The 12,545-nt window shown below is 42.3% G+C and overlaps 1 protein-coding gene across 1 annotated transcript in view; it reads left to right on the top strand.

Annotated features, from left to right (window-relative positions):
- LOC147640679 (protein ROOT INITIATION DEFECTIVE 3-like) overlaps nt 1-7,709 on the top strand; it is a gene marked incomplete at its 5' end in the record, with an annotated part of 107,263 nt that extends 99,554 nt beyond the window's left edge. Inside the window, 2 exons of the mRNA XM_086814125.1 lie at nt 6,859-7,133; nt 7,244-7,709. Coding sequence (XP_086670251.1) covers nt 6,859-7,133; nt 7,244-7,480 — 512 coding nt within the window. The remainder of the gene's footprint in view (nt 1-6,858; nt 7,134-7,243) is intronic.
- Between the last annotated feature and the right edge of the window lie 4,836 nt (nt 7,710-12,545).

Here is a 12,545-nt window from a genome sequence, read left to right as displayed (position 1 = left end):
AAGAACTCATCTCTCAGTTATAAGTTGGAGTTACCACCTTCTTGGAGTAGAATTCATCCAACTTTCCATATTTCTTGGCTCAAGAAGTTTGTGGACGGTGATTTTTCAGTTTTAGATATTTTGGATTATGTTCCAGAAATCGAAGATGAACACATACTCTTAATTCCATAGACAATTCTTGATGTGAGACAGAAAGAAACACGCCATAAGCTCACTACAGAATTTTTGGTTAAATGGAGAGATCTTGATGATTCCGACTCTACTTGGCAAAGTGATGAAGACTTACAGGAATATCCAGAACTTCTTCGGGAATTCTTTCAAAGACAACCATCTCTTCTTAGCCAGAGTCTTATTTTAAGTAGGAGGGAATGTCACGATTGTGACTAACTCTCTTAATCTCTCCTTAATTACTCTTTAATCTCTTATTAACTGAAAGGACACCTATGAAGGGTCACACCCTTACACATGGATCACTATCAAAGGACATGTCTATTTGTCATGACCCTGTGTTTTTCTCTGGACAAGATGCAGATGTGCACGGGGACATGGTGGACAGTGTGAATGGCATCAGGTTGGAGTCAAAAAAGGAGCCCATGTGTGGACAACCCCATGTGTGAAAGGGGGCAAAGAGATTTTAGCTTAAAAGGTTTAAAAACCTTTAAGAATTATTATAAAGCCCTTCATTAAAGAAAAACGTGGCCCATATGCTATTTTGGGGCCCCGTGTGCTTTTTGGGGAAAAAGGAAGGCTGGCGGCAGCGCAAGAGAGAGGAGAGCTTTTCTGAAAACAGGGCGTGGAGAGTTTTCTGAAAAAGAGGCGCATACAGGCAGGGGCTGCAGGGCTGCGTTTCTTTCAGGGGCTGCAGGGCTGCGCTTCTTTTATGCTTGCCTTCTGAAGGGACTGTAGGCAGGCAGCGCAGAATTCACGACTGGTTTCAAGAGGGAGATCATAAAGGCTGAATGCTGGCTGTGCTACAGAACAGAGTTTCGAGACTCTTTTCTCTCTCTCCCTCTCTTTAGTTCTTGAAGAGCTGGTCGGCTACTGGCTGCAGAGCAAATAGGCGCCTACAAGTTCATCTCTTCCTCTCTCCTTTGCTTTTGGCAAGATGGTTGTCAGTCTTCTGGCTGCAAGACAAGAGGACAAGACAGTTCGGGGCTTTTCCTCGTGTCTTTTTCTCTCTTGTGGAAAGCGACATAAAGACTGTAAGTCTCTTTTTCTTTGTGAGCAAGTGGGACTGCAGGTGATGTCTTTTGGAGTCTCTCTTTTCACTGGCTCAAGACTGTTCCAGAGTGGTTCTCTCTAGCCCTTTGTGAGAGGAAGGGTTTGGCAGTTCAGAGGGTGGAAACAGGACTGTTTATTGGCTGCAAATTCAGCTATGTGCTTGAATTTTTGGCTGCAAGTACAAGTCACTTGGTTATGTTTCTTGGCATGGGAGTGTTGCAAGCTCGCATGGCTGCGTGCTCATGGAGCAAATTGTTTTCTTCCTCCTAGAAAGGAACAGTGGGGCCTACAGTTATGGGCATCTCTATGTTGGCAGATGTTTCATGAGGGAACAGGTAACTAGATGTATGCTGTTGTTGGCACTGTTGTTGAATGGTGCCATGAATGGTTCTGTATGGAAACAGGACAGAAGTTTGAAAAGGGAAACAGGCCTAAGGGTTTCATGTGGAAACAAGTCGTAGGTTTTCTCGAAGAGACATGTTTTTTTGGGTTTCTCTAGGAGATAGGTCACATGCAGGCAGGAGGTACAAGACTGGACACATGTTTGGTACAGCCTTGCTACTGATAGGACAAGGGACAGGGAATCCATGACAGAGATGGATAGTACCCTTGGAAGGTAGAGAGGGTTTGTACAGGTGTATCAACTGTATGGTATGCTGTGCTGTGATGCGAGTTCTCTTTTGAGAGACAATTTGGGAGTCTGTGTTGTGATGCAGAAGCACTGGATGTGTCAGGGTATGATGCTGTTCATAGTGTGAGAGGCTATGGATGGTTGTGGCAACCTTGATCATGGGAGAAAGCTTCTGTATGCAGACTCAATGTGAGAGAGCCTTTTGATATGAACAATGGCTAGACTTGTTTGGGGATACCGTGTGGACAAGAAGCCAGATGCAGGTTCTTTGCAGGCTTCAGGGATTCCATTTTGACGGCTGAGTTCCCAGCCTTATATTGTAATCAAAGCTCTTATATTCAATTAAAGAAATACCGCAAGGGGCGCCACTGCCATTTGGGGCCAATCGGTGTCCGTGTACTATTTGTAGGAGCACTCTAGCTCCCCCTGTTTGTTTTCCTTTTCTAGGTCCTCAATGGCGTTGAAGTGTTTTATGTGCGAGTGTTTGTTCCACCGCCCTTTGGTTTCTGAAGGCCGGTTTACAAGGTTCCGTTGCCAGGACACATCGTCGACTTTCTCAAGGAGGCGAGTCCGTGGTTGCTTTGGTCGGGACAATCACCAACTTTCCTAAGGGGGTGAGCTCGTGGTTGTCTCATGAGAGTCACATCAAAAGCTTCAACATGAGGAAAGTGAAAAAAGGAAGTGGAGGACACAGTGCAGGATTGTGTGTCTTTGCCTATGTGAGGTGAAGAGCAAGAGCTGAGGATGAAGCTCAGGAGAAAAGACACCAAGGACAAGAAGTAGTCAGCCTGGAACAAGAAGTAGTTGAAGTGTTATGGTGCAAGAGATGCGTTGAAGGCTATGGTTTTCGACAGTTTGTCACCGGTGGTATCTTCATAGAGGCTTCATGGGTTCGGAAGACAGTTTCTTTGTGGTGATCTACTATGCTTCATTGAGGACTTGTGCTTACCACTTGGGTGGAGTGCAAGTAGGTTTTGGGTGCCTGAGGATGTATCAGATGAGGCTCAGATGGAAGTGGAGGAACTTGACGAGGTTCTTATTCCTGAGCATATACTGGCACATAAGGAAAGAAAGGTACAGGATAAGGTTTCCCGTCGCTATCCTATGAAGTTCAAGAGCTGTTCACTCATGGATACGAAGTGGATGGAGGAGGTTCACTGATGGATACGAAGTGGATGGAGGAGGGTGACTTAGCAGATTCACCTCAGGATTTGCAGCTTTATCTTGATGCCTTTGAGTTAGAGCCGACTCTTATTGTGGCTCATTCAGGTTCAGCAGAGCATAGGTCTGGAGCATTGCCTGATGCTCAAGAGGGGGGTAGTACCTCCGCTCCCTTGTTACAGACAGGCTCAGTTGTCATCTAGGAGTCGCTTGGTGATATCTTTGTATTCACCCGAAGGTACTGAGGCTGACAGTACATCTGCTTATGGGACTTCTATGATTTTGTGTTCTAGACACATGAGATGATGGAAAAGTTGGGTATGGTTCACAGTCGCGCACACCTTGAACTATAACTGCAACTATGGATAACTCTATGGAGGGCATAAGTCTTGCGAGCAGTCCTAGAGTTGGTTTGGTTCATGGAAATATGGATCAAACTCTATTTGTGCATGTATGCATACACTTTTTGAGGTAGAGGTATTTTTGTATTCTGGTGCCATTGGATCCTGGTACCATTGAGAATACATTGGGAAATACTCTGCATTGTGTCATGTGCTGCATGTATGTTGGTATGATACATCAAGTGCTTTATTATGTTCATGGGTGTGACTCCTGCAGGATGGCCATGAAACATATGTGGGAAAGTACTTAGTGGATGTAGTGTTTGGATGCATTGAGTGCTTGCATATGCTCATGTTGTACCATCAGTCGTGGGTCCTGCGGGATGCCCATGGGCGTAAGGCTTGTGAGCAGCCCTTAGACTGTTACTTTGGAGTAGGTAGAGCATTTTGAGGAGCATATTGTTTGCGAATGCATATGTGTGTCATGCATATGTTTGCCATATGTAGAATGATGCATGGTTTTGTTTTTGGCTAACACAGTTAACGTGTTTCCATTTGGTTTTAGACTTTTGCTGTAGGTTCTGAAGGAACAAGCAAGAGGTGTTTGTCACTTTGGCGTGACAGTGTGGCCTATTGTGCAGGATGATTGTTCTTATCACCCAGATGCATTGGAAGGCCATTGTTTTTGCCATATGGGGTGTCTTTGCTCATGAGATGCTTTACTATGCCATTGAGTGCAATCGAGGACGCTTGCCATTTTTCAAGAGGGGGGTATGTCACGACCCTGTGTTTTTCTCTGGACAAGATGCAGATGTGCACGGGGACATGGTGGACAGTGTGAATGGCATCAGGTTGGAGTCAAAAAAGGAGCCCATGTGTGGACAACCCCATGTGTGAAAGGGGGCAAAGAGATTTTAGCTTAAAAGGTTTAAAAACCTTTAAGAATTATTATAAAGCCCTTCATTAAAGAAAAACGTGGCCCATATGCTATTTTGGGGCCACGTGTGCTTTTTGGGGAAAAAGGAAGGCTGGCGGGCAGCGCAAGAGAGAGGAGAGCTTTTCTGAAAACAGGGCGCATACAGGCTGCTGGCGTGGAGAGTTTTCTGAAAAAGAGGCGCATACAGGCAGGGGCTGCAGGGCTGCGTTTCTTTCAGGGGCTGCAGGGCTGTGCTTCTTTTATGCTTGCCTTCTGAAGGGACTGTAGGCAGGCAGCGCAGAATTCACGACTGGTTTCAAGAGGGAGATCATAAAGGCTGAATGCTGGCTGTGCTACAGAACAGAGTTTCGAGACTCTTTTCTCTCTCTCCCTCTCTTTAGTTCTTGAAGAGCTGGTCGGCTACTGGCTGCAGAGCAAATAGGCGCCTACAAGTTCATCTCTTCCTCTCTCCTTTGCTTTTGGCAAGATGGTTGTCAGTCTTCTGGCTGCAAGACAAGAGGACAAGACAGTTTGGGGCTTTTCCTCGTGTCTTTTTCTCTCTTGTGGAAAGCGACATAAAGACTGTAAGTCTCTTTTTCTTTGTGAGCAAGTGGGACTGCAGGTGATGTCTTTCGGAGTCTCTCTTTTCACTGGCTCAAGACTGTTCCAGAGTGGTTCTCTCTAGCCCTTTGTGAGAGGAAGGGTTTGGCAGTTCAGAGGGTGGAAACAGGACTGTTTATGGGCTGTTTTTGTTTGGCTGCAAATTCAGCTATGTGCTTGAATTTTTGGCTGCAAGTACAAGTCACTTGGTTATGTTTCTTGGCATGGGAGTGTTGCAAGCTCGCATGGCTGCGTGCTCATGGAGCAAATTGTTTTCTTCCTGCTAGAAAGGAACAGTGGGGCCCACAGTTATGGGCATCTCTATGTTGCCAGATGTTTCATGAGGGAACAGGTAACTAGATGTATGCTGTTGTTGGCACTGTTGTTGAATGGTGCCATGAATGGTTCTGTATGGAAACAGGACAGAAGTTTGAAAAGGGAAACAGGCCTAAGGGTTTCATGTGGAAACAGGTCGTAGGTTTTCTCGAAGAGACATGTTTTTTTGGGTTTCTCTAGGAGATAGGTCACATGCAGGTAGAAGGTACAAGACTGGACACATGTTTGGTACAGCCTTGCTACTGATAGGACAAGGGACAGGGAATCCATGACAGAGATGGATAGTACCCTTGGAAGGTAGAGAGGGTTTGTACAGGTGTATCAACTGTATGGTATGCTGTGCTGTGATGCGAGGTCTCTTTTGAGAGACAATTTGGGAGTCTGTGTTGTGATGCAGAAGCACTGGATGTGTCAAGGTATGATGCTGTTCATAGTGTGAGAGGCTATGGATGGTTGTGGCAACCTTGATCATGGGAGAAAGCTTCTGTATGCAGACTCAATGTGAGAGAGCCTTTTGATATGAACAATGACTGGACTTGTTTGGGGATACCGTGTGGACAAGAAGCCAGATGCAGGTTCTTTGCAGGCTTCAGGGATTCCATTTTGACGGCTGAGTTCCCAGCCTTATATTGTAATCAAAGCTCTTATATTCAATTAAAGAAATACCGCAAGGGGCGCCACTGCCATTTGGGGCCAATCGGTGTCCGTGTACTATTTGTAGGAGCACTCTAGCTCCCCCTGTTTGTTTTCCTTTTCTAGGTCCTCAATGGCGTTGAAGTGTTTTATGTGCGAGTGTTTGTTCCACCGCCCTTTGGTTTCTGAAGGCCGGTTTACACTATTCATTAAAAGACATACCCCTAAGTCCAAAGGACATGACCATTGATTCAAGAGCCACACCCCTAAGTCCAAAGGACATGACCATTGATTCAAGAGCCACACCCCTTCCTAGGGATGTGTCTCTTCACTTGTACCCTTTCGGCCTCTATTTAAGAAAGGCCTTTGTCTCAATGCAAACAACTCAGTCTTTCGTGCAATATTTGTCTTATGTGCATTAATGAAGTCTTAATCATGTTAATAAAGCTATAAAAGCTTTACAACCAAATTGCACGAGTTATCTCATCTGCTGACACATTGTTCTCTGCACCTTTGCCACTTGCTTCTCTTGGTAATAGCAAGAAGTCCCATGCCAATGAAAGTAAAATAAGTGGTCGCCAAACTGTTCTTGAGGTGTGAGTTTTAATTAATAGTTTGCCACTGCAAACAGCTTGGTTCTGAGGAAGAACTATCCATGGCCATGATGAAGTTGAGGCAATGAAACCCTCGACACCCAAGTTGGACCATTTATGGTTTCAAAAGCAGTGACATTGGTCATCGTCATTCTGATCTAAAGTCTGCATGGTAGTGCTTGACTTGGCAAGTAAGGTTAGACCATATGGATACAACAGGGTTAAACTCTTTGCAATTGGAGGCCATGATGTGAGACTGTTCCTCCCTTAAACATGCCTAGTCTATCCTTCCTGCATGGTTGCCATATTTGTTGTCCAGCTTATGATTCAGATTGGTGCTTTATATTTGTTCAGAACTTCTTTGAAGCCCCAACTTCTCTGGTATAATCCAGCTGTTTAAGTACCAACCGTATCGTGGCCCTGCAGGTCCTCTAAGTAACTTGCTGGTTTTGCCACGGCCGGCCACTTTACAACAAGGTCTACTTGTCAATTCTCAAGGCTGCCTGACGAATAGGCGTCTATCAACATTTGCAGCAGCGCCCTTGAGCAAGTATGTGGTGGCCGATTCAACTTCTCAAGACGTAGACACTTGCAAGGGACCTGTGGTAGTGCTTCCGTCCGAATGTTCATTAGACAACACTGCTTTGGATCGATTCACTCATAGTTTGAAAGCAATGGAACGGCAAATAAAGGAATTCGAGGTATGCTTTGGAATCGGCTGCCCTTAGTGCAACCGTTTTCTTGGGCAATTAAGTATGCTAATGGTCTGCTTTGTTACTTAATTTTTGGGTTACTCTTCCGTGTTTTTCAGCAACAAGGTTCAACTGCTGCCATGCAGTTGGAGCTGGAAAGACTGAGGTCAGATAGAAGGCGTGCCCTCATCATGATCCAGCAATGGCAGCAGGTCCATCAGGATCTTTACTATTTTTGTGTCGAAGAGCTGATGGGTGGGAATAGGGAGAGGGAGGGAGAGGAGGATAATGAGAAAGAAACAGAGCGGGAGAAGGGGAAGAAGGGCAGCAGTAAGGTAGCTGCCAAGCCACGATAGAGAAGACATCATGGGCTTTTGCTCTCTCAAATTGCTTGTACTGCTCAATTGTTGAAAGAAAATTTTGTCTCAAATTACATGTACTGCTGAACTTTTGAAAGGAAATTTTGTCTCAAATTGCATGTACTCCTTGATTGTTGAAAGAAAATTTTGTGAAATGATGACTGCTCGTGTATAACTCTTCTTATTTCAAAGAATCCTTTATCCATAGTAAAGGACTCGTTAAGATTGATCTCTCTTATTAGGAGGACCCATATGGTTTCTACTGCCATTTTATGTAGTGAGTTGTCATAAGTGGCACCGCCTAAATTACGTGATTGGCTTAGCAAAGCTTGTTATGGGGATTGTATGGGAAGGTTGTTATGATTAATAACCTGTTTCATGCAACATTTGAGGAAATTTCATTCTTTCCACAGCTATTTTGTTTGCATCATTAATTTGATAGTTTTGACTTTAAAATCTTGGAATGCCACCCCTTAAGCTTACAAGGAAAAAGATTTTACCATCCGTACTGTGAGGGAATACATGGACTATTTTTAGAACTCATTGAAGGTCATGTGATGATGTAGACATCACAAACAATATATATAAAGAATTAAAGCATGGTATTTTGACCCCCATCTCTCCAAGCCTTTTTTGATGTTGAATCACTTGCATTTGTGAGCAGATGGGTATATTTAAACTGTTGATTTAAGGAGGAATATACATAGCCATTTTACCAGGAGAAAGTTTGCCATGGACAAAACAATTGCAATGGAAGTTGCTCTATGAGCATTTGTGTCTTCCAAGAAAGTGCCTGCAATAATCTTGCAAGTGAAGGTGTACAATCCTTGGAGGTGCATTTATCAGCACTGCCTATGATAATAGGCATATGTTGTAGCGTCGATTTTGATATAAATTGCTACTCCTTCGAATTGTATGCAAAATCTTTTATGATATGTAAGGAACTGCTATTAAGATCAGGAATATCAGATGGAGCAGTAGTAAAGGGTGTTGTGCTTTTGAGGTTGTTTGGGTTTGGGTTCAATAGTGTTGTGCATTGTCTCGTTGTCTAGTATTTATAGACATTGAATGATCTCCTTTTAGTTCCATAAATAGCACTAGTCACATAACAAACCAAAATGGTCATGTTATGGGATAATGTGTTCATTCTATTTTCAAAACTTGAAATTTGATATGTTTATTTGATGAAGATCTATTAGCCTTTGATCGAGGCAAGGCTAAAATTGTAAGAAGGTGAGAAATGCAAATCTGATTATTTCTCTACTTACTCTCATAGAAAACATATAAAATATTTGTTTTTAGGCATGAGACGACTCCTGCACCCATGCACGATCGAGGTTGAATCTTTGAGATTATATCTCTAACCTTTAAAAATAAACAAGGATACATGCAAAAAATGAGCATCAATCTCTTGTTCCTAGGGTTTCCTCTATTTTGCATTAAGAAAACATTCATGCCAATACTCTCTCACTCTCTCTCTCTCTCTCTCTCTCAAATGCTGTCACTCATCTAATTGTACCCCTCTATATTATCTTTCTTGTTCCACAGACAACTTGTATCGAGCCTTTGATTGTAACTTTTGTCTCAGTCATTCTGGCCTAAGACGTTAATATGACATTTCATTTCATTTCTCTCTCTCTCTCTCTCTCTCTCTCTCTCACACACACACGCACACACACACTCATGCATTTTCTTGCCAACCCTTGAGATTTTACGACACTCGGCCTTTCTATCATTTTATCATGTAGGGCTTTGAATTTTGTAAGAAAATCATTCACCATTGTGTCCACTTTGATATGCTCATTTTGAAAATAAGCTGGGAGATTTTACACCCTAGTTGCACAAGTGGTCTTGTTGCGAGTCACCAAGATTCACTTATGTGTTGAATCAAGAATAAGATGCTATTTGTAGCTACAACTATAATTGGATTGGGCACGATCTCTTTACCATTGGGATCCTTTGTGCTCAACTCAAGGTAGATTTCAAGTGTGACGTTAAGTAAACCAAAGACCTTGAGAATCTAATATATGTGTAAGTTTACACTTTTATGGTTGATATTTTGAATGAAACTAGTTGGAAACATAATCTACAAAGAGTATTGGTTGGTGCATTTTGATTTGGATTGGCCATTTATTTAAATCTTTTAAAGTGTAACTTGAAAACTAATCTAATTTAAGTTTTAAGCTCCGATACCATCTAAGGAAACACACGTGTGGCGTAACATGTTACAAATGATGGACCCCTTCTTTAGAGATTGGTTATTCAAACAAAAACATACGCAAGAACATTACAAGGAAAACATCCTAATATATGAAACAAGTGATATTTGATTAACTTATAGGATAAATGAGGAAACACATGGCCTTTATATACAATCCTAACTGGTTCAAATATTTCTTGTAAGATTCCTATGACATTTGAAATCTTTGAAGATAATTTGAGATCATCTCATCCCTCCAATGGGCCTTGCAATGCCTGGCAAGGTGCTTAGGGTTACATCCCTCCAATCTTGAACATGTTTTGAAAGTGAAACATTGGTTTAATAGTGTATGATACCCACAAGTTGCTAACCAAATCTAATCAAAGCACCATTACCATCCTAGTCACACATGATCCTATTTGATGCCCACACTAGGAGATCAACATTGACCACTCAAACATGGCTACTTTTCATAAAATGAGGCCTAGAAGCTAGAGCAAGTCAAGGATTGGATTACAATAAAGTGATGAAAGAGGAGCATTGATTCTTAGTAGCAAATCTTTCACTCTTGGCTTGTTTATTCAATTACTTTTCTCCTTTCACTCTTTAGCTTCTTTGTTTAATCAATTAGATTATTTGCTTAACATCAACTAGTCTGAGAAACCTTCCATTGTTTTATCCAAAAGTATAGTCATACACACGAAGAGAAGTAGACATTGGGTATGTTTTCTAGAAAGCTTGATGTGAGAGAAATACATAACCTTAATAGAAAGTTCTTTGAAGATATGACCTTAATAGAAAGTGCTTTTTAGATATGGTGGACAACATGACCACCAAGATAATAGAAAGTGCTTTTTAGATATGGTGGACAACATGACCACCAAGATATGACCTTAATAGAAAGTTCTTTTTAGATATGGTTTTTAGATATGGTGGACAACATGACCACCAAGATAGTGCTTAAAAGATAGGGTAGATTGCATGACCACCAAGATAACCTCTTAGTGTGGTTCAGCTTGATGACTCGAACAAGGTTAGGTCCATTGTATTCACATAGGATTTTTTTTTAAAAGATAAAATTTACAATGAGATACTGTGAATATTTATTTGAAAAGGCCACTCAAGATATACTTTCCAATTTTAGAGATAGATGGATTAGTGTTTCTATTAGAAAAGCATTTACTCAAGATAACTTTCCAATTCTAGAGATAGATGGATTAGTGTATCTATTGGGAAAGCATTTTCTCAATGCTCCACCCTCGTATTGTCATTGCAAGTAACAGATGTGCTCTATTTTGTAAGGCCCCCATATAAGGAGCTATTGTGGTGAGCATCTGGGCACCTGAGAGTTCCCAATTTAGACACTAGATGGTGGCCCAAGCAAATCGAGGACACGTCATTCTCGGGTTGTGTGGCATGTTTGAGGGTCCAAACAATCTCAGAGAGGATCATGGGACAAACAATAGTTCATAAAACGTATATAAAGGACCTACAATATCAAATGGTGACGTGGGGATTACCAAAACTAGGGAGGAACTAGCACATAGGTCCATCTGAGTTTTTCCCTTGAAGTATGACAGTTTGGTGATGTCAGTAAACACACGAGTGCACAACTTGCCTCTTTCTTTTGAGGGGTTTAGCGCAATGCTGGTGGAGGAGGAGATGCATTTAAAGACAAAGATGGTGGTGACATTGCATTCTCCACGAATGCAAAGAAAGGCAAGGAGAAGGGCTTCGGTAACCCCGATGCTTTTGAGAAAAAGAAGAAATCAAAGGGAAAGTATTTTTACTGTAACAAGCCTTATCATGTGATCAAATTATGTAGATTGAAGGAAGAATATGAAGGAATAGACTAAGGAAGCATATGAGAAGAACGGTACTTTTAAGAAGTCGAGGAACAATGTTGTGAAGCAGAACTATAGTTTTTTGTGGTATTTTAAGAGATTTGTGCAAACGTAGAACACACCTTGGCACTCGATGGTTCATGGATCATTGGCAATGTTTGGGGATTTAGGTATGCCAAGAGTCAGATGGAATCTTCATTTCTTTCAAAAGTATGCAGGATACATTTTGGCATGGCTAAGTGTAAGTGAGTGGTTACACCCATGGAGGTTGATGCGAAGCTATCTATGGAAGACCTCTCCACGCTTCTGGGTGTAAAGGAGTACAAGAAGTTGGTGGGGAGCTTGATTTTTTTGTGTTAAGTGTAAGTGAGTGGTTACACCCATGGAGGTTAATGTGCGAAGCTATCTATGGAAGGCACTTCTCCTCTTGTGGGTATAAAGGAGTACAAGAGGTTGTGGGTATGAAGGAGTATAAGAAGTTGTTGGTGGGGATCTAACCCCGCCCAACAAGCCTCTCCTTTGGCTCCTCCCTAAGTAGTAGATACCACGGATCATAACAAAGCCAAAGGCAAAGCCATCCTATCAACATACAACTTTGAACCACTCCGTTAAGAATACATAGCCTTGTCATCATCAGGAACACCCCCCCCAAAGGATCCTCCCCCAGTCCCTACAGAACTTGACTCCCCAAGTCTCCCCCACCAACCCCTTTCTTCACCCAACATAACTTCACGCAAAACTGTCAAGCTTGCCATCCTAGTCCAATGAGCCAAGAGCATAGGCTTCACTCTTTTTCATAGTCAAAGTCAAAATGTCAAAGAAACTAGGTAACATGGGGAAGTATGAAGAAAGCACGGATGTTGGAGATGCTGAGTTGGAATAGGGTTGCACCATAATGACATCTTCACTTGCCTGTCCACACCACCCCATTACACATGTAGTAGCAAGATATCTTGATCAAATGAAGCCCAACTAGCAGCACTATCCGGTCATGAGATAAAGAAATAGGGAAGCATCT

The sequence above is a fragment of the Cibotium barometz genome, chromosome 2, assembly GCF_041138505.1.
Source record: "Cibotium barometz isolate CiBa-2024 chromosome 2, ASM4113850v1, whole genome shotgun sequence".
In the NCBI taxonomy this organism is placed as follows: domain Eukaryota; kingdom Viridiplantae; phylum Streptophyta; class Polypodiopsida; order Cyatheales; family Cibotiaceae; genus Cibotium; species Cibotium barometz.
This window is presented reverse-complemented; position numbering and strand designations above follow the sequence as displayed.